This window comes from Helicoverpa zea, chromosome 22 (assembly GCF_022581195.2).
Source record: "Helicoverpa zea isolate HzStark_Cry1AcR chromosome 22, ilHelZeax1.1, whole genome shotgun sequence".
Lineage (NCBI taxonomy): Eukaryota > Metazoa > Arthropoda > Insecta > Lepidoptera > Noctuidae > Helicoverpa > Helicoverpa zea.
This window is the reverse complement of record NC_061473.1, coordinates 1,678,112-1,703,337: the sequence shown is the minus strand read 5'-3', so window position 1 is coordinate 1,703,337 and position 25,226 is coordinate 1,678,112. Positions and strand designations below refer to the sequence as shown.

At 35.1% G+C, this 25,226-nt stretch overlaps 2 protein-coding genes across 2 annotated transcripts; both read left to right on the top strand.

Annotated features, from left to right (window-relative positions):
* Positions 1–1,151: 1,151 nt before the first annotated feature.
* On the top strand, positions 1,152–12,903 carry LOC124641347 (facilitated trehalose transporter Tret1-like). Its single transcript, XM_047179404.1, has 8 exons — positions 1,152–1,298; positions 2,953–3,182; positions 3,945–4,265; positions 5,045–5,171; positions 8,394–8,465; positions 9,539–9,756; positions 10,158–10,340; positions 11,813–12,903. The coding sequence occupies exons 1-8, from the start codon at positions 1,238–1,240 to the stop codon at positions 12,059–12,061; spliced, it is 1,461 nt and encodes a 486-aa protein (XP_047035360.1). The 5' UTR covers positions 1,152–1,237; the 3' UTR covers positions 12,062–12,903.
* Positions 12,904–14,365: 1,462 nt separating this feature from the next.
* On the top strand, positions 14,366–23,299 carry LOC124641348 (facilitated trehalose transporter Tret1-2 homolog). The gene is made up of 10 exons (XM_047179405.1): positions 14,366–14,681; positions 16,872–17,104; positions 17,456–17,609; positions 18,108–18,277; positions 18,664–18,784; positions 19,127–19,228; positions 19,815–19,873; positions 20,277–20,432; positions 21,006–21,188; positions 22,234–23,299. The coding sequence occupies exons 1-10, from the start codon at positions 14,639–14,641 to the stop codon at positions 22,462–22,464; spliced, it is 1,452 nt and encodes a 483-aa protein (XP_047035361.1). The 5' UTR covers positions 14,366–14,638; the 3' UTR covers positions 22,465–23,299.
* Positions 23,300–25,226: the final 1,927 nt, after the last annotated feature.

Genomic DNA, 25,226 nt, shown 5'->3' with positions numbered 1-25,226 from the left:
AAAGCTGACCCCTGGGAAATTCCAAATTCTCCTAACATTTGAATATTTTATTTCATTTCGTTTTTCTCTTAATTTTTTAATTAATTTACCCGTCTATTTCGTACCGGGCATGATAAGAATCGTGAAGGATCATTATTGTTCTATCCAATATTTTCGTGATGATAAACAAAGTCAAAAGCTTTAGCCAGATCAAACAGTTGCCAACATTATCTCATAGTTGATTGGCCAAAGTATGGCTTCGTGAAACTATCCAATTGCCTACGAAGTGAATCCTTAGAAATTGGATGTTATGACTGTGACATTGACCATGAAAGCCTATATTGATTTGTAGTGATACAGGTATTTCAATTTGATTTAGTAGTTAAACTTCAGTAAGAGGTAAGCCTAAAATGATTTTACCGACTGAGTTGTCATCTGAGCTCAACATTTAATCTCTTCTTATAAATATAAGTAACTTCCCTGTCCCGTGAATCATTGAAATACACGTCCATTGTTTAACTATTGAGTCTACATTTTGGACAGTCATCATCTCCCGAGCCCTTTTCCAACTATGTTGGGGTCGGCTTCCTGTTAAATATTAAAACGATTCTCAGTAACTAATCACAGTTCCCACGACCATCAACAAATGGAACAACATTGTGCAACATTATCATATTTTCTGCCAAAATATACAAAGCCCTCTCAAGCACAGCACTGAAACCACGAAGTAAGGAAAGATGGCGGAGATGCCAAAATGTATACCTATGGTCAAATGGTAAGTATGACCAAAACGATTAAGAGTTATGAGTGAACTAACGAAGCGTTCGGGTCTTTGAGTCAACGGTTTTTGCTGTTACAAAAAATCATAGGATCCAAAGAATTCAAAGAGGTTCAAAACATTCCTTGTTCCCCTAACAGCCGCAGTTTGGAGCTCTACCTTCCTAGGAGATTTTCGGTTATGTCACCTCCGTTAGTTATTTAGTTCTCGATGAAGAAAACCCTTAAACTAAATCAAATATAAATCACCCATTAACCAACATTAATGCGTGATAACAACCTTTTAGATAACACTATTATTACCACTTATTATGAATAAATCGTCATTTTTATCGTGAGACTTGAATTGGTCCTCCTACCCTCCGCTATCATTTACGCTATAATAAAGAGTAATGACTTATTTACTTAGTAAATCCTTACTTCTTTATATTGTGTAACTGTTAGTAAAGTCTCATATGATCGGAGTTCTTTGTGATACAACATGGATAGTGACAAAGTGACTGTAAGAGGATTTTTAGTGCAAGGAGTTGCGACTTTGGCAAGTTAGTATCGGATGTTAATAAAATTATTTAGTGGTTCAATATAGAAAAGGATGTTGATAACCTGCGTGACAGTGTTTGTGTAGTAAATAACAATATTGTGAAGATGAAAATAGATGTAGGAATCGTAATAGATAAAGGTTTTATTGTGATCGGAGGTTTTGTTGATAAAATTCGTGATTGCGATAATGTTAATAAACAAGAGATGATTTGCAGTGATTTCAGTGATTGGCGAAAGCTTAAAGTGCATATTGTGATGACGTAGTTAAAAAGATTCATAATAGTATAGAGAAGACCATTTCAAACGAAAATATTCTAGGATTTGAATATAAGACTGTGACTGTGTGAAAGAAGATGAATAAAAGCGTATTTGTTAGGACAGGTTTAAACAATAAACAAGTGATAGAAAAACCATCACCACCATCTTCTGCTGTGCATAAGTGTGTATATTTGTAATTATGTATGATGGATTGCCAGAAAGATGATATGAATAGGAAGAGAGTGAGTGTCAGTATAACGAGCGACAAGCGAAAATGGAAGAGGCTGACATATTGCGCCGACCCCGAATAAAATTGGGAATAGGGCAGGAGGAAGAAGGAGAATTGTAATTATGTGCTAGGATAAGAGTCGAAGTTTAAAAACTGAGGCTACGTATCAGGTAAAACCACGAAAACAGCCTGTAGTTACATTCAGTAATGACAGTAAAACCTATGTGAATAAAACAAACGCAGTTATCTATGATTAGGATTTCCCAGTTAGATAGGTAACAGTTATTTTTATGTTAAACGACAATAACGTGTAATATTTAGGTAAATACCATAGCAGTAAGAATATAGCGTACGACTTTTTAATATGGTCCAAAACTACGTTAAGCTTCATTGCTATACTTTTTCGTTAATCAAACCTATTGAAACTTTTTGAAAAGCAAACTAGATACTTTGTGAGATCTAAGACTGATAAACTCTGCGTGATAAACAATACGCTGTATGTGAAATGAAAAGCGCCTACACAAAGTGTAATAGCAATGCATAAAGAAGTGATTGCATTAAAAGTTGATCAGGCGTCTATGTTTTATCAAAGTAGGGGGAAAACCCTACAAGTGCACAGTGCTAATTCAGGCACCAGAACTAGACGTAAATATACTAATAAATACTTCTCTTCTTCTCTAATTTAAGAGCCCAGCTCTAGTCGGTGTAGGTAGGTGTCCTTCCATTTACGGCTATCGAGTGCCAATTTCTGAAAATACTGGTAAAACACTGAATCCGGTTAGACTGGAAGCCGAACCCAACATAATTGGGAAAAGGCTCGGGTCAATAATTCCTGAACTTCCTATGTACGTCAAACACTCAGTGACACTCACCTATTTAATTTGTTTTATATAGCTAAAAATACACCAATAACAATAGCTAATAATCATCCGGCTGTCATTGAACATCCTTGGCAGTCTTTGCGGGTAGTCAGAAGCCCGTAAGTCTGACACCAGTCTAACCAAGGGGTATTGAGTTGCCCGGGTAACTGGGTTGAGGGGGTCAGATAGGGCCGTCGCTCCTTGTAAAGCACTGGTACTCAGCTACGTCTGGTTAGACTGGAAGCCGACCCCAACATAAACGCTCGGAGGATGATGAACAATATCTAATAATCCTCTTTATCTTTCCAGTCTCCTACCTCACAACTCTAACCGGCTTAGTCTTCTCCTGGCCTTCCTACAATGTGGCGAACTTCATGTCAAACGATACAGTGCTCTCCGAGCCCATGACTTCAGTGCACGTGTCACTGTTGGGCAGTTTGACCAATGTTGGTGCCATGTTGGGGACGCCATTCTGCGGGTATATTGTCAATTGGATGGGGAGGAAGTATAGTGCTATGCTTTTTGGATTGCCTTATGTGGTGAGTTAATTTGGGATTAAGGGTCCGTTCAGGCAGACCGGCTCGGATAGAAGAGCAAATTCTTAACACGTTGAAAATCGAGTACTTATAGTATTTGTAGTAAGGTTTATTTTTGTATGTGCACTGCTTTTGTCATTAAGAAGGCTCGAAGGCGCTCAGTGTGAAATAATAAAAGGAGCCGACCGGCTCCGATCGCGCATACGCGATCTTGACGCTTGGCTCCAATTGCATGTTCTTTAATGCTCGCGCAGCTGATCGGCTCCGGTCTGTGTGAACGGACCCTAGAGGGGTTGTATAGTTGATTAGTGAAACTTCATGCTTGGACACTAAAACTAAACTTGTTGATGACACATTACAACTAGCGTAGCAGTTGATTTCGCGGCTACTGAACTGCATGCTCGCGCCCGGTACATAAAGTATTGTTTTGGTTCCAAGTATTGGACGCATGTGTCATTGATGCGTTCAATATAATAATGACACATTTATTTGAGGGTACCCATGATGTAGTTTTTATTAAACAGTCCCTATTTCTAGATTCTGAATTTCTGTCTTAAAATGATAAAGAGCTCTTTTCGATAGGTAACAAACATTTGAATTTAATAATTGTACAGGAGACTTCCCAGGTACAAAACCGAATTTTTAGGTTTCTATGTACAAAGCTATTTAAAAGCCAGAATAATATAGATGTACATAACTCTATACGGTTCTTTAACTTACTTTTCTTTATCTTTAGGTACTAATAAATGTTTCTCTCTCCCACAGCTTACCTGGACGATAATCTCAGTGACCACATCAGTGCCTTTAATCCTCACAGCCATGGCTCTAGCAGGCTTCAGCACAGCCGGACAGGCAATCTCCTCTATATACATATCAGAGATATCTCAAGACTCCATAAGAGGAGCCATGATGTCGACCATAGTATCTTCATATTTCCTCGGATTGTTAATATCATATATCTTCGGGGGATACCTGAACTATGATGTGGTGGTCTACCTTCATTTGTCAATGTCGGTTCTGTATCTGGTGATGTTGGCGCTTCTGAAGGAGTCTCCGGTGTTTTTGATGCAGAGGGGAAGGGAGAAGGTCTGTATGAGCTTTCTTTTCTTTGAATCATCTTCATCCTTCGAGCCTTTTTCCCAACCATGTTGGGGTCGGCTTCCAGTCTAACCAGATTCAGCTGAGTACCAGCAGTGTTCTACAAGAAGCGACTGCCTATCTGAACTCAACCCAGTTACCCGGGCAACCCGATACCCCTTGGTTAGACTGGCGTACGGTTTACTGGCTTCTGACTACCCGTAACGACTGCCAAGGATGTTCTTTCTTTTCTTTGAATGAAGTTAGTTTAAAAAAAACTGCGTGTGTACATAATCTTATGATAATGATGATAAGTGCAAAAACACCTGAAGGCTCAGAAATATTAGTCTTTAGTTTCATTTAAATCGTTGTAGATTGTTGCTATATTCTAGTTCTTAAAAAGTCCCAATGGACCTTGCTAGATTTTTAACGGTTGCATTCAGTATTCCTATTCTTGAGAATTGTCATCACCAAACATTCAAACATGCACTACTAAAATATTGCTTTTTAAATAGTTCTTATGTGTTAGAATAGATGGCGTTGGTTACCATGTTATTATTTCTAACTAAAAAATATTATACCAGTTATTATACTTTTTTTTTAAATTGTCATACAGTTTATTTATCGATAATCGTTGAAAAATTTGATGTAGGTATATTATGACTTATCTTATTTTTAGCAATAGGTAAGCTACCTCTTATTTTATGCAACTAAATTAAACACGACAATATCCCAACTGACTTCAACTTTGCAAAAGCTTTCTTCTGATCTGAAGTCCATTGTTTTAGGAAGCGGCAGAATCCATAGCCTTCTACCGGCAAGTGAAGGTGACCTCCAAAGAAGTTGAGGTGGAAATAGCAAAGATCAAGCTCCAATTGGACCCCAGGCTTGAGAAGATTCTGGAAGGAGAGCATGGTAATTAGATTCCACCATTGGCTTCAACTGCCCTCCCTCGGGAACCACTCAGCGCAATCAGAAAAAAAATTAACCCAACAAATTGAGAACATCAATAATCGAGATTCCTTCAATTTTAAGAGTATACAGACTGTCAGTATTCTTTATTATGTACACCAATTTAAATTACAAAACAAAAAACGGAAATATTTTTAAGTTTAGATGACACAATTGGCGGTCTTATGGCTAAAAGAATAGAGCGTAGTGCCTGATGGCCCTTTCACGTGCTAATCGGATTGCTGTCCAATCACATTTTGATAGTGTGTCTGTATGTATCTGCGTCTACGCACGGGCCTCAGTAACTCTTCTTTACTTTAGTGTCTTCTGCGACCGTAGTTCAATTTGGAGGATATTAGATAGATGGATATTACACCAATTAAAATTTAAAAAAGAAAAACTACATATTTAGGATTTAGGTGGCACAATGGGCGGTCTTATCGCTAAAAGCGATCTCCTACAGACAACCTTTGGATGGATTGAGAGGAAAGGGAATAAATTAAATAATGTAACTGTTCCGAGTCTGTGTTCTAGTTTACCTTAACATAGTTGACGGCTATAACTAGCTACTATTACATCAAAATAAGCCGACATAATAACAGCACCACACGATATGAGATAACAACATTTGTTCAAATCACATGGACGATGTATTTGCTAATTTTAGTTATGTAAAGTTAAATACATTATTTGTTTTATATGATAGTGAAAATTGCGATGTTCTGAATATTTTTCAGACGAGATCATTGTAGGTACTAGGCTGAGTATTATAAGGACAGAAAATGTTAATACTATTGACAAAGAATTTTTAGAGTTGAGTTTGATATAATTTCGACGAGTAAGATTCGCGATGACAGAAAAGAGAATCAAAGCTATCACAAAAATAGCAACTTTTTATAGAAGGGAGAGTATGGCAAAGAGAATAACGAAAGAAAAATAAATAATTCGACTGAAGAAGCGCTAAAGAGTGCTTGTCCTAGCTCAAGTAGTAGTGCTTTTGCAACTTTTGAGTTCTTTGTTCGTTAGGTCCTGACGCACCGTAGGATTTAGGTATAATAGTGTATATCTCAAAGTAGGTGTGTGTTTCATTCACTGAATCATTAATACCTAGGTACATATTGTATAGCACTCTGTTCTATGCATAGATCGTCATCTATTTTAACCTATCTCGTCTCCACCCTCGTCCTCAATATTTGTATTTCGTCAGCTTTTCAAACATCAAACACAGGGTTGATAAGTCGAGCTGTCTACCGCCCCAATGACATCACACTTATTATATTGTATTAATTCAGTAGATAACACTTTATGGAAATTTTCGCAGCCATTAAGAATTCCACGTGGATCTGTAGGAATTTGTTGCATTATAAAACATATTTTTTTATGTCTGTTGATGTGGCATTGAGATTTAGAATAGATCTTCTTAGTCGTTTCCCTCACTGCTGAGGATCGTGACTCCTTCTGATCTTGTCCACTAGATGTCGCCATTTATTGCGTTCTGTTGCTTGATGCATTGCAACATTCATAGGCATCTCCAGCTCTTTGGTTAGATGTGGCATTGAGATTTAGAATAGATATGTACTCTGAAATTGATGGAATCATTGGTAGGTTTGGGAGGGGTGAAGATGAAGGGAGGTTTTGGCTAGTAGTGAAACAGTACAGGCAGGAAGAAATAAAATTACAAACATTCTTTACGAGAAAAATTAATGGGGCAATGATCTGTGATCGCTTGATGTGTGAACTTGATGTTATAGGCTTATAATTATAATAGAAAATGTATTATATATCGGGTGTGTCGTTCACAATCACATTAAATCATATCGCATATACTTTATGATATTCTATGGCGAATTGTAAAAAAAATAACCTAATCCATTCAGTGGTTTAACCACAGGAGTCATTTTTCGTTTTTATAATTTACAACATCATGTGTAAGCAGAGATAAAGTTAGGAGTATCGTATGTTTTGATCAGTTGACAGCTGTCAGTTTTCAAGGGAGAATTTCAGTTGTTTGTAATGACTGACTTTTATATGGTGTTCTAATTTTTGCACATTTTTATTCCATTTACTTTGTGTTTTTCTTTTATCTTTGTGTTAATCGACATATATTAACCAGTATATTAACGGATTTCATTTAATGTGATTATGAACGACACGCCCGATATATTCGATATTTTCAACTATACGGAACGACAGAGTTTTCACAACTCATTCATGACTTGATTTTATCTAGAAACAAGAAAATCGTCTTACCGTGACGTCAAGCTTAAAGTCAGTTTTATAAAACAATTGAATTCAGCAAATATGTGAATATAATTTCAATGTTTATTATTAGGCATACAATTAATTTTATTGTCCTTTATGAGTCTCTCGTGACCACGTGACTTTATGTAATCGGAATAAGGTGTATGGCATTGTCATTGTCATCTATATATATAAAAATGAATGGCCGTTCGTTAGTCTAAAACTCGAGAACGGCTGGGCCGATTGAGCTGATTTAAGTTTTAAAATGTTTGTCGTAGTCCAGGGTAGGTCTAAACGGTGAGTAAATAAGGAAAAAAAAAATGCGAGTAAGATTCCCGGGACGGGAGTGATTAGACAAAAACTAACTTACGGAATGCCGCAGAACCACAAAAGTAAAGTACTAGGACAGCATAATTCACCTTAGTAAAGTATACGAATAACGAAATTTCGATGCAACTGCTCACCATGTACCAGGGTAGCATAACTTATATGAGTAGATATACCAATACCAAGTGTAGGTAGACGCTACTGCTCACCATGTACCAGAGCGGCAAAAAATACACCGGGCGCGGGTAATACCGCGGGGAACGGCTAGTAACGTATATATTTCAATGATTCAATTGTGTATGACGTTAATAATGTTAATTGATGTGTAATATAGTGACATTTTAATGGGCGTAATTTGTCACACCTATTTTCTGTAGGTGTGTAATTGCGTATTGGATTTGAAAAGGGTTTCAAGAGAAAGTGGAGAGCTAAATATACTAAGACAGGTTTTTCATTCAAGGTAGCTGAATTTATTTAGATGAATGATCATTTCAATAATTTAGATGAAAAGCCAATTTGACTACTCGGGAGATAGCTCCAACGTCCCTTTTATCTCCAGTGTTCATGTCTTATGTGTTTGAATTCATTAAAAAAAACTAAAGGAATGCTTTGTTTCAGATGTGACAATCACCAAGGAGTTGATAGACAGCCAACCACCAGCGCCAAAGCTCTCAGAATGGCAATTCTTGAGTAAGTTAAACTAAAATTGGCTAAAGGAATTAAGAGCAAGTGGCCCTAGCAAGAGTTCAAAATTTACAGTAGTATAGTTATCGGCACGGATAATGAGCTCTCGGTGGAAGAGTGGGGATCGCTTTGCGCACTGTACACTTAAGGCAATAAACCAATAAATCACTTCTGCGCAGGTGAAGGTCAGGGCTCAATATCCTTGCCGATGATTATAATAAGACTGAAGTTTGCTTGTTTGAACATGTTTCTTGCAAAATCTACTGGAGTTAACTGTCCTAGATATAACAGGAATTTGAAAAGAAGCCATTTAGAAGTAAAGTTTCTGGTTAATGAGGCTATTATGAATAACCGCTGTGGTCCAATACAGCAAAATAAAAATTACAAAACTGTTCTTCTTATGGACGTTAATCCCAAATAAAGTACCAACCCAAGTTAGCGTTTCGAAGACTAAATGAAACGATTGAAACCGTGAAACAGAGCTAGTACAACGATAAAATCGTGGGCCGACCGGCGCACGAGTTGCTGCAAATAATTCAGCCAAGATACAACGCTAAACACCAGCTTATTCAATAAACTACTACTTACTGGCTCGTAAAGAATATGTCTAGATCTAGATTATTGTTCTGTACTTTATAGATTTGTAAAGTCTGAGCAAAAATAATGTTATAACTTTACTGATGTTAGAGACTAAATAACAACAGCAACATTTTTGAGTGGACGACAATATTGTCTACTCTGAAATCAAAAAAGAGAATCTTAAAAAAAGCAGATTATAACTTAGTAGTTATGAAATAAAGTCGCTTTTTCTGTCCCTTTGTACGCTTAAATCTTCAATCCTACGCAACGGATTTTGATGCGGTTTTTTTTAAAACATAACATCCATTAAATACTCACTATTTACAATCAATACTGAGAGAGATGCATAAAATACTGTTATCCCGTGCAAAGCCGGGACGGGTGGCTAGTATATAATATATGCAGAATGTAGAGAAAACCGATGTCATACTTAAGAACCTTTGGTAAAGAGACCTTTGCAAAAAAACTAAACTAAATAATAACTTTAACAATATTTTCAGAACAATCCCAAACTTCAATGAATGCACTAATGACGAGTCTAGCGTGCATGGCGACCATGATTCTCATGGGGAACATAGCGCTCCAAGTGTATGCTGAGACGCTGTTCAAGGAGGCAGTTCCTCTGATGGACTCCAACCAGTGCTCCATATTCTTGGCGATAGACTTGCTGGTGGCTAGTGTGCTGTGCTCATTCGTTATTGACAAGTTTGGGAGGAAGGTGAGTAATGAGTTGATGAAATACATAAAAGAAATGTTAGGTCAGTGTAGATAATGGTATAAGCTATTGAACAGATAGATACCCTTGATGCAGTCAGTACATGATAAGGATCGGGTTGAATTTCGTGAATCTAAAATAAAACCAAAATTTAAAAAAAAAGAAGTAATTTAGGCAATAAAGAGGACAATGAAAGAAATTTATATTGGTTACTTGAACGTTTGTAATGAATTATGAGCTCTCAAAAGCTTGGAAGTTCGTTAACTGTCCTGAAGTTGAAAAAAATTGGAGTTGCACAAATAAATTAAAAATATATTTTTCTGGTGTATCTCTGATATCCCATCGACATTATTCAATACCCAAAGTACCAGGTTATCATTAAGCACATGGATTACTTGTTCCAGTTTCTGATGATCAGCACATCATTCTTCGCGAGCGTCTGCACGATGGTACTAGGAACTCAGATCCAATGGCACTGGGCTCCCCACTGGTTCACGGCCGTCACCATCTATGTTTACAGCTTTATCTTCAACGTGGGAGTCGCTGTGATTCCTTATGTCCTCAGTGCTGAGTTGTTCTTGCCTGAAGTGAGTATCTTTACCATTCTATTGTTCATTATTATCATTTGTTGGGTATATATTTGCAACGTCAGCAAAGGGCTGTTAAGCTATTATCATCTGCCTAGCTTTTTTCCAACTGTGTTGGGTCGTCCTCCAGTGTAACTGGATGCAGCAGTATTTTACAAGGAGCGACTGCCTATCTGACCTCCTTAACCTAGTTACCCGAGCAACCCAATACCTCTAGGTAAGACTGGTTGTCAGACTAGTAAGTCTAAGACTAGGAAGCCAGTAGGCTTTTGACTACCCGTAATGGCTGCCAAAGATGCCCAATGATAGCCGTTAAGCTGTACTTACTATTTATTAATAAGAACACCTGTTATACTTTAACAAGCAATATTTTGAGTGTGAGTTTATCAACTGTTTCGTTTGCTTAAAATTCAAAGCTAAACTGCTCGATAATAATGCATGTACTCTTGCAGTTTTAGATTATATCTATGTTTTATTTTAATTATGATGACATTCGTTGATTGAATGGAAAAATAATCACACATTCAAATCTTATCATTCAATGTTAAGAGACATGAAACTGGTTTGCTTACATTCTTATATAGTGATAAAAAATGTTGAAAAAATTATCAAGCAAGCAGTACTATTTGCTCACTGCAGTACTATATCAGTGTCTTCTTTAAATATATTATAAACATCGTCACAACTCCACGTGGGCACTTCGCAACATCAAATCAAATTCACCGAACAGTACTAGATAATATCAATGATCTCATCAGTACTTGTTATTGATTCAATATCTTCGTATTTTCCCTCTATCTGAACGTGGTACACTTCCGAATAAAAATCTGGGTCACTGTTGTAACGGAAATCCTTTTGAAGAATTATATATTTGATTCAACTGCATTTAGAATCTCTTTCCATCCTTAACCTACTGCGCCAGAAATATTTAATAGGCCCGAAGATTATTTACATTAAAATAATAAAAAAATAAAAATAAAAAAAAGCCTTATATTTCCAGTAATAAAAACTATCTACACTTTTGTTTTTTACCTAAACTAAATTAACAAAACAGTAACGACTATTATTAGCTATCTAAATTGAAATCATTTAATTTTTATTTACTAATTTACTAATTTGAAGCCCGTAGGCAGTAACAATTTACTGTACTGGGACCCCCCTCAGGTAAAGGCCTCCTCCAAAGCTTTCCATTTATCTCGGTCTTGGGCTATTCGTTGCCATTCTGGACCAGCAATTCTTTTAATGTCGTCGCTAAGGAAAATAAAAAAAATTAATTATTTACATTACCATGTATTCATTTCATTGCGAACAAATATTCCAACAATTATATCAAACAGCACTCCAGGTGCAAGAGTTTGCATATTCTTAAGAAACGATAACACGAGACGTACTTTTACAAATATTTTCAAGTCACCGTGATCACTAAAGAAACTGGTGATATCATCTAAAATATGATTAAATCCCTTTTCCAGGTCCGAGGGCTCTGCAGCAGCATAGTCATGGCTAGTGGATGGGCCATGAACTTCGTCACCATGGTCATATTTACCCCAGTCGTCGAAGAAGTAGGATTTGCGCCTCTATTCTATGCATTCTCAGTAGTTGGCTTCATAGGAGCTGGTTACTGCGTATTCTATCTACCAGAAACCAAAGGATTATCTGTAGACGCCATCCAAGCTTTGTTTGTGAAGAAGAGTAAGAGAAAAGCATTAGAGTTAAGCTAGAGATTGATGTTGTTCATGATATTGTAGGTAGCATTTTTGTTTTAGATCATACGCCTTATCGGTCACAATTCGTTACGTGTAGTCTGGTGACTTATTACGCTTGATCTGGTGACTTTTTCTCAGTCTGGTGACTTACAGTTGGTCTGGTGACTTACGAGTTTGGTCTGGTGACTTTTTTCAATGTCAGTTGGCAGCATTTAATGTTTTAAATGTCTAAGATAAGGTTTATCTAAACAGTGAAATACATGTTTGTGAAATATGTGATTGTTGCGAAATAATTTCGTCATATTGTAGTGAGATGAAAATCAAAGGATTTACGAAGAAATTTTCCTTGAGATAGTTATGTTAAACATAAGGTGTAGTCCATAATAGTATGTAAAATCTCATAATAAATGTAGTTAGGCTTTAATAAGGGAATGTTAATGTTCATTTTAATGAATTGTTTTAAAATGTATACATCAATTAAGAGAAAATTTAAAACAAATCGGAGATAAATATCGGTATGATTTTTCCCCTTATAATGATTACAAAGTGTGAACTGCATAATGCATAAACGAAAAATAAATAAGTAGTATAGAGTTACTTCACATCCCTTTTATTGGTGGTGGGATATCGATAAAGTGCTAGTCTTTTGTATTCTAGCTTTAAAACGGAAACGGAGAAGTAAGTGTTGTTTAGCGGCAAAGTTCGACTAAATGATTTTTGAGTTTTGAAAAGATATATATATATAATGTCGGGATATAATGTATAATGTTTAACTTTAAGTGTTGAATTTGTAATAGTTTTGTAATTATATATCTTAGAATTAGGAGATCTGAAAAATATATTTGAATTAAACCCTCTTTTGTTTCATTTCTTTATTATTTTTATAGCTACCCAATCCCTTTGAACTTTCCATCAGATTCTTATAACAAGAAAAAAAAAATATATTCGTAAAATCGGCAAACAGCTACTACTTACATCCTAAAAATAAATAAATACTGGGCCCAAGTTCATCGAAAACATAAACGTCACTATTCATCAAATATATTTTCAAGTTTAAACAAAGTACCAACTTAGGACAACCAAAGGACTGAATTGAGCTTGAGGTAGCAACAAGATTAAGATTCTAGAGTTTCCAGACATCACGACACCTTCAAAAGTAAGACAAATACATAAATTATAGTCTATGTTTGTATTAATAACTCATTACATTACTTAATCTATATAGTGGTTTTAATAATTTATCTAATGCAAACATACAGGTGCTGTCGGTAAATTTGGTCAAAAAATCTGTATAGAAGACTCGAATGATTTGAATCGAGCTTTTTTTTTTAATAAGTACAGTGAAAGACTACAAGTTAAGACAATCACTATACCTACTGATTAGCTTAATTCCTATATTATGCTGTATATGGCTTTTTTACACTATAGACGATGTCGAAGGGCGCGTCTAGTCTTGTAAGTAATAAAACCATAATTTAATATGGAATCTCACATTACAAAGACTATAAATGGCTTTATTTGAACAAATGTTAAAAAACGCCTCGAGCAAATAGCTACTGTATCTGTCGTGATTATTTTATGGCTACACTGAACAAAAATATTGACAGAAAAACCAGTTCTAAAGAGACTGGGAAAAAGTACCTGATTAACTTGATACCTTCCAAGATGATCCAAAAATAATTCCCAAAACAGATGGTAGGAGGCGAAGATATGCACGAATACCTATATTAACGGGATATAATATAGTAAGAAGACGATGATGATATAAAAATACTTGTGAAAATGTGCAAAGATAGAATGTCTTTCACTGTCTAGCGGGAATAGCTAGAGATAAATTGACCAAATTATTGAGTTGTCCGACGATTTTGTCATCAAGGCAGTATAAACGCACTCAAACTGAGAAGAGTAGTTATTAAACTAGATTGTAAGTATCCCTTAAGTAAAACTATAAAATAGGGATCACAGTCAGGATTACATAATGAAGTGAAGGTTTTTTTTATACATATTATGTTAAGGACACAAATCAACTCGTAAAGTAAGACACATAAGCGAAAAGACATTCAGCCAGTTCAAAGATAATACAGAGTTAACCTACTGCAACTTAAAATTTGCACGTGGACGTTTTCCATTAGTTTTTAATCAACATTATTTTTTGATCGTCTCTTCGCTAAAAAATTAACATACCTACAGGATCATGTTTTATTTTCATAGTTTCAAATGACCTTCACGCAATCTATTGGCAAAATGGTGGGGGACTGCCCACGCATTTCCAGTTCATAAAACAATATAGATAGATATTTAATCAGAAACATTATCAGACCGAAGCCAGCAACGAGAACAAATGAAACAAAAAAAAATTATACACATATTTATTCAACAAAAAAAAAACTTTAATTATAAAATCAGTACATCACAAACAGATAGTCTACAGATAAGAATGACATCTCTGTTATCAGAAGATAAAATATTTACTCACAGAGTTTGGTTTACACATCTTTGTGTATTCTAATTCATTTATGTAATAATGTATTTGCCAAAAAGTTACTATTAGTTGGAAGCAGCGTGGCCATAGACGTTAGTTAGTGAATTAACATGAACAAAGGAAGACTTAGGCAGTGTCATGCAGCCATGGCTGGTAAGAAAAAAAAAGTTTATATTACCGCGAACTTTGAATTTAGAACATAATGGCCGTCGACTGAAGACAATAATTTTCGTTTATCAGTGCAATGTAGGCGCGTTGTTTAGGGAAATTCATATTAGTTTTGTAAAACAAAATAATAGAAATTAGTTCATTAGTGAAGCAATAAGTGTTGATTTATTATTTGATGGAGTTTGTGTTAAATTGCATCGAGATGTCTTGTAATTTTGATCGGTGTTTAAAAATGGGTGAATTAAATACGTAAGCATTATTTCTCATTTATTTTTTTGGGTTTTAATTATTATTTAATAAAGGTTAATCTGCTAATGCAACCTCTATTTTACTTTACAATATTAAAATAAGTGTCTCAAACAAATGTGAGACTAGTATTTTTAAAACAAATATTATTTTTGATAAATCAAAATAGGTAAATAAAATGAAAAAAAAAAAAAACTAGAATTAAAAAAAATATCAAGCATAGGATTGAACGTAAATGCTGAATTAAAATCGAAATTACTTAATCGAGAGGTGTGTCCTTTATAAATAGATTTTGTACGTAAACAAAAAATCTCTGAAAACGTGCTAATATACACAGATCTTAACCGGTTTCTTATGTACAAGTATTTCTTTAGCAAACTGCGATTAATTCCTATTTATGTACCGTGTACCATCAGCGACAAAAATGGTCGACATCCTAGGTATTTTGTTTTTCTTGCAAAAAATATTGAATTGAACACAATATTGTTTTATAAATTAGCTACACTTATAAGATGGCTGTATATTTTGTTAATAGTTTTGGTTACTATTTTAATTTGTAAAGTTTATTGAAAACAACCTACAATTTTAAGTTCATCAACAACATGCATTTTCTATCTTACTATGAGTGTTTACGTCAAAGTATAAAACAGTTCTTTTAAAAGAAACTTCACTGATCTTTATATTGGTGAACTTGGACCTTTATTGAAAATGATTTAGTACTTATCTATTTATTCCTAGGAAATATTTGTGAAGACAATAGTGTTGACGAAGGCGTAGTGTGCCAGTATGAGTAGATAGATAAACCATTGTGTAGTTGACTGTACCTACACGTTGAATGGCTTCCGAGATATTTTTATGGCGTCCTAACGCCGTAGGATTGTATTGTCTCATCAGAAATTCTATTAAAATGATCGCAATTTTGTGAGAATTGATATATTTATGGATATTATTTAAATTCAAACTTCATCTTTGGCACTTGCTTGTGCTTAAAAATATATTTACATAGATCGCAAAAGTGTAGATAGGTATCATTACTAATATATTAAAGAGAAAATATTATTTTGTCGTTTGTACTCTAAAGGCTCCGAAACAACTGATTCGATTTGAAAAATCTTTCTCTGTTGGGTAACTACACTATTCCCGAGTATATAGGCTCGGGACGTGGGTGAAACCGCGGGAAAACAGCAAGTCTTATTATAAAATAAACTACATAATAATTGACCTATTTACCAAATTATTCAAATAGAGAAATCAATATGAACTGTGATGTGATTGTCGTCATACACAATGCAAAAATTTTAGTTCTTATTGATAATTAATTAAGTATAAAACACAAGTGTGCATTATCAGTATATTTCCGGAGGTCTGTTCGGCCGATTTGATAGTCAAATTATACTTGTCAATCAATAATCACCTTAGAAACATACGGCTTTAGGTTTAAAATTGATAGGGAATAAAATAATTTGTGTAAATAGTTTTCGCATTTCATTTCATGACGAATATGCCAATGGCCCTATTATTAACGATTCAATTATAACTCTGAGTTTGACTGCATTAGTACTGCATATCATCTATCTAGCTTGTCACCCGAATCTTATAGGCGCAGCTGTCTATTGAATTTAAGGAAAAGCAACTTTCTGACCTCCAGTATAAAAGCCACTGAGATACAGTGGAAAGGGTCAAAGAGATCAGTTGTTTCTAATGTTGTATGCTTTAAAAGTATCAATAAATTAACAACAAAGATCTCTGTCAATGTTTTCCGATCACTCATTACGGGTTCACCCTTTACCATCGTTTAATTTATAACGAACAGTCCGTGCGTTTATAAATTAATTACGAGCTTCTTCTTTCGTCCCTAGTCAACATTCTACCGTTAACAATATTGCTTATCCTTTCCATCCTGTAACTAACCTCTTTCTCTTCTTCCAGGCGGCTTCGGGTCGCTGGTCATGGGCGCTCTCAACGTCTGGCCCTCCTACACTTCAGAGCTCTACGCGTCCAACACCACTACTCCCCTATCTGCGCCTATGACGAAAGGCGAAGAGGCCTTGTTAGGAAGCCTGCCTTCACTAGGAGCGATTCTCGGCTCAGCAGTAGCTGGTACACTGATCAATATGTTCGGGAGAAGGAATGGTGGTGTTATACTGTCTTTGCCTTGTGTGGTAAGTTCTCCCTATTTTGCGTTATATAAATAGTATTATGACAGTAAAAAATAACTACATATCTTCTTGTGATTTTAACTTCTTCGTTCAAGGAGATTTGCTGGATGCAACTTTATACTGCAAATGAGTCAGCTAATAAAAACAAAAACATACATAAAAGAACATATTATAATGTCACTGTCACAATACTGTCTGCATTGCCACGTTGTATGGCAATGCTAATTCTTTGTACGCAGAATAAGCCAGCCCTCTGGTCACGTGAAGTGTCATATATCTTCATCGCTTCTTATTTCATAACGAATTTCTTTGGTTTATCACATACTATCTCATTTTCTAACCAATTCTTTTCAGATGTCTTGGGCAATCATAGGAGTAGCGAGTTCTATGAATCTCATCTTAGCAGCTAGATTTTTGTCTGGTATCACGGGAGGCAGCTTTCTGGTACTGTCGCCTATCTTCATATCAGAGGTCGCTGAAGATGCCATTCGCGGAGGCTTGGCTTCAGGTAAGCTTATCACTAAGATTAATAAAAAGAAATGCTTATATTATTAATAATTATTATATCTAATTTTACAATAAGTTTCGGGTCTCATTATCTTCATAATATTGTGTTCATATTATAAAAAAGTAAAAACTTCTTGTTTATTTCTGTCTCACTACAATTACTGCCTACATACATATGTAGATCTAGTTGTCTTATAGAGCAATTTTCGATTCCCGGTTTTTGGGTTTTAGAAACTATCACAAGATACACTCGTGCATCAGAGAGCATGTAAAACTAGGTCCCATCGGGTTATGAGAGCGAAGGAATAGTGAGTGCACCTGTGTCTACGCAAATGTTTCTTGCACTAAAACATTTCTGATAGCTCTTCTTATATGAGATCAGCCGCCAGCCGACAATCGGCTAAGGACTCCATTTCGTGTACAATCAGTGTCACTAAGTATTTAGCTCAAGAAAAAAAAAAACACCCAGATCTAATATTAACCTATCTCTATCTTCCAGCATCAATATTCCTGTACTGCATGGGAACACTACTCTCGTACATAGTGGGCTGGTGCCTCACGTATAGGACTATCATCTGGCTTCACCTGCTACTCAGTGTGTTGTGCACTCTACTGATACTGTTGGTGGTCGAGAGCCCTGTGTATCTGTTGAGGCAAAAGAGGGAAGAGGTTAGTGGTTATTTTGGCAATAACTATTTCTTGGAAAAAAAGGTCTGAACTAAATAGTTGTCCCTTTCTGTGTATGAATCGTATGCCCTCTATTACATACAATTTTAATGTAAATTATTCAAAGTTAGCACTTTTGGAGGAAAATTTTAGAAAAGACTGCCTCAAAAATTCCCTGTTCACTATTTTCTAAGTATTTTCGCTGCAAAAAAGAATTGGAGGAAAAAATTCCTCAGCAATGTGATCCGGCTGTGTGGTTTCAAGAAACGATTCTATACAAAAATTACAAAATTCAATTAAATATTTAACCATGTTGACTAGCGCACAAATTCCTACCTCTTATAAATCTAAAGTATCTCAAAATAAAAAGGAATGCAACCTAATTTCAGGATGCAAGAGAAGCGATAGCGAAATACAGAGGAGTTCCAGTATCGTCGATGGTTGTGCTCGATGAGTTGACGCGGATGAAACAACAGATCATGCCGGCTGTCGAACTTGTATCTATTACAGGTAAGTTAATTTATTTCTTAGAAGATAACTTATCGACGAATTACGAGTGTACAAGATTCTGCCATCGGTTTCACTGGAAACCCGTGTGAACTGCTTTGGACACACGAATAAAAAGCAATGTAACCAAAAGCCATCATCATGCTCGCATAAAGCAAAGTATCCAAAACTGAAAGATTTTTTCTAATCGGTTCGGTAGCTCTTCAGCGCGTTCAAGTAAGCAAACAAACTCTTCAGCTTTAAGTATAGACTTAGGCTTTGTGAGATATAAATGATTATATCAGAAACGGCCATTACACTGACTGACACTGGAACTGTTGAAATAATAACTTTTTGTATTTACAGATATGGATCCTAAAGCAGAAGAAGCTGAAAAGCAGAAATTAAACAATGAAGAAGAAATCATCCAAGAACAGCCTAAATCGATGTCACCGATCAAATTATTATGTAAGTAGATGAAAGACTTATAAAATACTAGCTTTTGCCCGCGACTTCGTTCGCATGGAATAGTGACTTCCGGCATATTTTTGGTTTGACCAATAGATGGCGCTATATGTCCGGAATAATTTTTTTTTTTTTTTGAAATAAAAACTATCCTATGTCCTTTCTCAAGTTCCAAACTATGTCTGAACCAAATTTCACACAAATCGGTTCAGTAGTTTAGGCGTGAAGAAAAGACAGACAGACAGACAGACAGACAGTTACTTTCACATTTATAATATTAGTTAGGATTTTTTCCTCCTGCCCTTATCCCAATTATATTTTGAATATTTATTTGGTGCTGCATGTTTTCTCCTTCCGTACTCTTCAATCTGCCGTCTTTCAAACCTTGTCGACTTTCACACAATCCATCCATCTTTTCTTTAATTGATATAAAATTCAGTTCATGCTCAAAACCTTCCTCACAACATGATCCTTATTTTTCTGCATCACATATCTATAGTTATGTAGTCGGTATGCACATTGTTATGTATTCTTCGGCATTCATTATTTTTTTTCTGGATATTTAATATTTTTGTTTATTACTTTTCAGTCGTGTCACCGGTATCGCGGCAGGCGTTCATAGTTGTAATGACAGTCATCACAATGCAGGTAAATTAACATGAACTCCTTCGTTCAATCTACATTTATGTATCTACCCTCGTTTTCATCTGTATCCCAAGGGAACTACACTTTTTGTGCCCGGATGGTGATTTTTTTGACCAATTTTCAGCCTAATCGGTTCATCCGCTTTTCAGTTAAAAATAGTGTACCTAACACAACTATTCAATATCAACATATTTTAGAGTTTTGAATGATGAGGGCATCATTTTTGGAGAAAATACTAAAATTCATTAAGTAATCCGCAGTTGGGAAGAAATATTACAAAACTAGGGATGTTTTGTAATATTTCTTCCCCTTTTACTCTCATCCGTATACGGGAAGTAGTTCCCTCAGAATGCAGACAAAACCGCTGGCAGAAGCTAGTTTAAAATAACCAATATATCTTTCGCAGGTGTTCATGGGCATAGTTCCAGTACAGGTGTACGCTAAGACGGTGTTCACGGAGACAGACCCCAGCAAGTCAGACCTTTATACTGTAATGTTCGCTGTCATACAGTTCTTCGGAGCTCTCACTTCTTCACTTGTAGCTGATAAAGCTGGGAGACGTGTGAGTAAATTTTGTGTTATAAAATATTCTAAGTTATGTGAAAATTGGGCTGTAGATAGACTAGAGCCTGAGACAAGACATAAGCTTCTTTTTATCCGGTTGATGAAAGCGTTGGAAGACACTGACAAATACATAGACTAAAGTACGGCCGAAATTTCTGAGTATATAAGCATCATATTTTTATAAGTGTTCCTTAAATTATATTAATAATGCCGTAATGTGTATCGAGAAGAGTCTTTTGGAAATTCCAAAAGATTAGCTATTTAAGATAGACCATTGATTGAGTAATAGATGTAGAAGTTCCCAGTCACACAGTTATGATTTAACCCTAAATATTTCTGTTGTGTATGTTTATTGTGATTGTACATCACATAAGGTGAAATCGACTGCAATAAACTTATCACAATTGCTTACGAGTATGTAATATCAACTAGTTAAATGGATCTTCTCGATTCGTCAATTACGGCTTTCTTATAATATCAGCAAAGGAGTATACAATGAGTTCAGCTTAGACGAACTTTATTCCTGTCTTTAGTATCCATACAACTAACTTCTCTTTCTACTCTCTTCCAGATCCTGATAATCATCTCTTCAATCCTCGTGTTCCTCTGCTTGGTGTCCCTCGGCTTCCTCCTGCAGACGCGCATGGCGCCGGCCTGGCTGACCGTGGTGCTGCTGATGATGTACTGCTTCTCATTCCTTATAGGGGCTGGAAGTATACCCTATGTGCTGTTGGCTGAGGTCTTTGAGTCACAGGTACGAATTGTGTACTGTTTACTTATTGGTCTATACAGACACAAATATCCAAATTGAGAACCTACTTTTTGGGAAGACAATAAAAAAAATGACAACCATAGAAAAGCACTCAACAACGACAACCCTCTAAAGATGCTTTGTGGCTTGATGATGATGGTTTATTAAGCCATATTTGAAAAACCTAATAAGTCTAGTTCTACATTATTCCATCTCCCGAGATTTTTCCCAACTATGTTGGGGTAAGCTTCCAGTCTTACTGGATGTAGCTGAATACCAGTGTTTTACAGAGAGCGACTGCTCATCTGGCCTCCTCAACCCAGTTACCACTGTCTTAGGTATCCTTTTTTACATAAACTGTATCTTTATGCTCTATTTTTCATTGGTATCCTAATAAGCTTTTTTTGAAATCCCCTTGATCGCTTTAAGTGTAAAATTTAACAACCACTGCTATTAAGTTTCTCGGGCAAGGACATACTTTTACTTTTTAGCCCGGTCAAAATAGACATAAAAGTAGTGGTCAGATAACAAAAATTCCCGGAAAGCTGAATTTTGGTGGAGAGCTTGGGTTTATCATTATAAATAAAATATTAAAAATCCCCATCGATCCCATGTGTGCGTCAAAAGTTATTCGAGGTCAAATGTTAAAATTTTAAGCTTTTAGAAAACTTTTTTCGAAAACGGTGAGTTTTATCAAAAAAGAACATCAGAGAAAAGTTGTAGATCTTAAAATTTTCTACAAAAATGGCATCAACAGTTTTCTCCTAAATGTTACCATTCCTGAGATATCGCGATTCAAAGAGTCACACTACACATGATATGCACATATAGGCCAAGCCGCTGAACCGCTTCTATGCGGGAGAAGATCCTATGAGTGTGACATTATTACATAAACTTAACAACCCTGTTTAACTAAAAGAAAAACTCACAATGTCAATGTTCAGTTTTATCGGGCCTGACAGTTCATACCAGGAAGGTCTAGCTAACACTAGATTATTAAGGCGCCTGGTTAATACTTATATCAATCTGTTTTTTTCTTTGTCCACAGGTCCAAGGCCTAGGTTCAATGATCATCATAGAATGGGTTTGGTTCCTCAACTTCTTCATTCTAGGTATCTTCCCATACATGCTGAGCGCTCTCAAAATTCATGGGGCATTCTATTTCTTTGGTGCCATGAGTCTTATTAACGCAATATTAGCGTTTATACTAGTGCCGGAAACTAAGGGACTTTCCAATGCACAAATTCAAGACCTTTTCAGATCAAGAAAGAAGAATTAGACTGGCGAAGAAGATTTTTGCTGTGAAATTAGTTAAAAGATATGTTTTAATGGTGCTTTTTGGAGAGTGGTGAATGTGATAATCGTATTTGTAATTATGTGAGGACCAAATTATATCCAATAGATGGATTTTGAAAAAAGAACTTTGTGCTCAAAGACACAAGGCACGGTATGAAGAAATACTCTACTAAATTGAAAAAGAAATGTGTGCCAGTTTCGACCAAAAGTTTTATATGTCGAATATGGAAATATCTTTCAAAAAGATAATAAAGAACAAATCAGTCTGTAATAATTTTTAATGGTACAGAACATATCTAAGTGATCGACGGATTTTGATCACCCTTATAAGGGATTTATCTATTATTTTACATTTTTGATTAAAAGGGAAAACGATTAGATGATCTTACAAATATAGTGCTCAGAAACTGTCCACTAACTAAACAAATACCGTCTTACCACAAAAACTTTTTAACGTCAGTTTAAGACTTGTCTAAAAAATGTCAAATTATGACGTTGACATTATGGTTCATTTTGGAGCCACATTTTTTTTAGACAAGTGTAAAGCAGTGGTTAAAGTTTTTGTAGTAAGACCGATATATTTTTGGATCATTACATTATCTAGTGAGAATGAAATACATTGTTGAAAGTCTGTAAAGCATTTCGTTAAAATAAATAGCATAATTACAATTATGAAATTTATACCATATTGAAATTAATAGGATAAATAGGTTAAGAATTTAAATAATAAAACTGACGAATTTATTCATTTATGTTTAAGAGAGAGAATTGATTTATACTGTGTCTACGTTAACTAAATATAGTGTTGTTGTTTTAAATATTGTTTTTTTCTTTAATTTCTCCCTGTGTTATATTTCTCTTTATATTATAGGCTTGAGTCAAAAGTTTCATTTCATTAATTAAATTATAATGATCTGCCTCATTTGATTAAGCATCGAAATTAGATTTAAATTAGAGCAAATAAGTGAAATCATAAATCTAATTTTAGATAAGATAATAAGACAAAAATGTCACATCGCATGAGTGACTAAAGTAATTGAAGATTTTGTTATTTGATAATAGCTAATATTTTGTTTATTTTATGACGCCGTTAAAGATAAATTACTATGTTAAGTACTATGTTTGAAGAAAAATTGAAATAAAAAACGAGATGTGTAAAATTTGTGTTGGTAAAAAGTAGTAATTTTTGGAAAACAAGCTTGGAGAAATATTTTGTCTGAAATATTCATACACACAAAAAAAACTTTCGTTATTATATGAGATTCGTCAAGTTCAGATAAAATATACATAAGAATAGAATAAGTTAACAACTACCTACATAACTAAACATTCCAAAACAAGTTTTATAACAAGAGAAATAGACCATGAACTTGACATTTAGGTACCAGGAAATCAGACGTTAAAAGAGCTCACACACAAAACATACAAAGCTTAGGTTTTATTGCTTGCGTACATCGTACTGCGTAATGTTAGTAATATCCTCTTTTATTATGTTTGCCTAGTACAACGATCTTTTGACGAGTGTAACCGGAGAAGTTTGGATAGTGTATTTTTTTTGTTTTGAGAGCATTATGGGATTATGCAAGATGGCTACGATAGTTAGTTTATATTGGTCGGGAAAATTGTGTAATTTACCCAATGTTGTGACGTAATTTTATACGTTTATTTGCTGTTTTGATAACATTTTGTTCTAACTATACAAAGATACTGGTAATTTGTGAAAAATAATGTTTGTTTTATTTATTTAACACAGTCATGTCTTCTGCGTGTTGTTCAACTGATATATGTAGTTATGAGATTAGATTATACTACTTATAGATGATTATCTTCAAAAGAAGCTCTTTATGCTGTTATTTTATAAAGCTCATCTCGAAACAAATCAATTGAAACTTATCAAAAGCTTCCAAATAAAGCACCAAAGAAAGTTTTTATTGTAATTGTGTAAGCTTTATAATTATATTATTTTTAACTTATCTAATTTAACTTTCGTGTAAATTGGCACTGAGTATTGAATGATATATAGCTTTTATAAACAGCATGCTAAAAGGAAAAAGCTCTTCAATAAATCCCAACACCTCAAACCTGATAGTACTAGGCGCTCATAACTTACATGTAGTACAAAGATGCAGCCATTCAATAAAGGTGAAATTATACGTAACCGGGGCAGTGGGCCAACGGCATACAGCCATCGCTTACATTGTTTTGTTCCATTGTAAATCTTTATGACTACGTAAATGGGACGAGTGCACCATAGTGCAGGTTCTATTAAGAGCTAAAGGGGTCATATGCTATCAAGAGCTTTTCGAAAACGATATTTGTAGTTTCGTTTTCGTACTTATTTATGTGCGATTGTTAGTTTCCGCGGTTTCTAAAAGTACCTAAGTACCCCAACTTTTGTAGGAGTACAAATCGAATCATCTAGGTAAAAACTATATCTTCCCTATCGGTGTTAGTTATGAAAATTATTTTGTCTAAAAAAACTCCTCTTGTTTTACTGATAAAACTATTAGTTCTCGTCATGTATCTTTGCCAATCGGAAGTTAGTTACTAGTAACTATAGTCAAAATGTGAGAATAAAACAAAACACCACTGCATACGCGACGTTGTAAATTGCTGACTTCAATGTGGTAAAGTTACATGACGAGAACTGTATTTATTATTGGAAAAGAAAGGTCCTCAAATAAAACACAAAAGACCCTTAAAAATGACCGATAATTTATTAACCCTAACCTAACATACACTCCG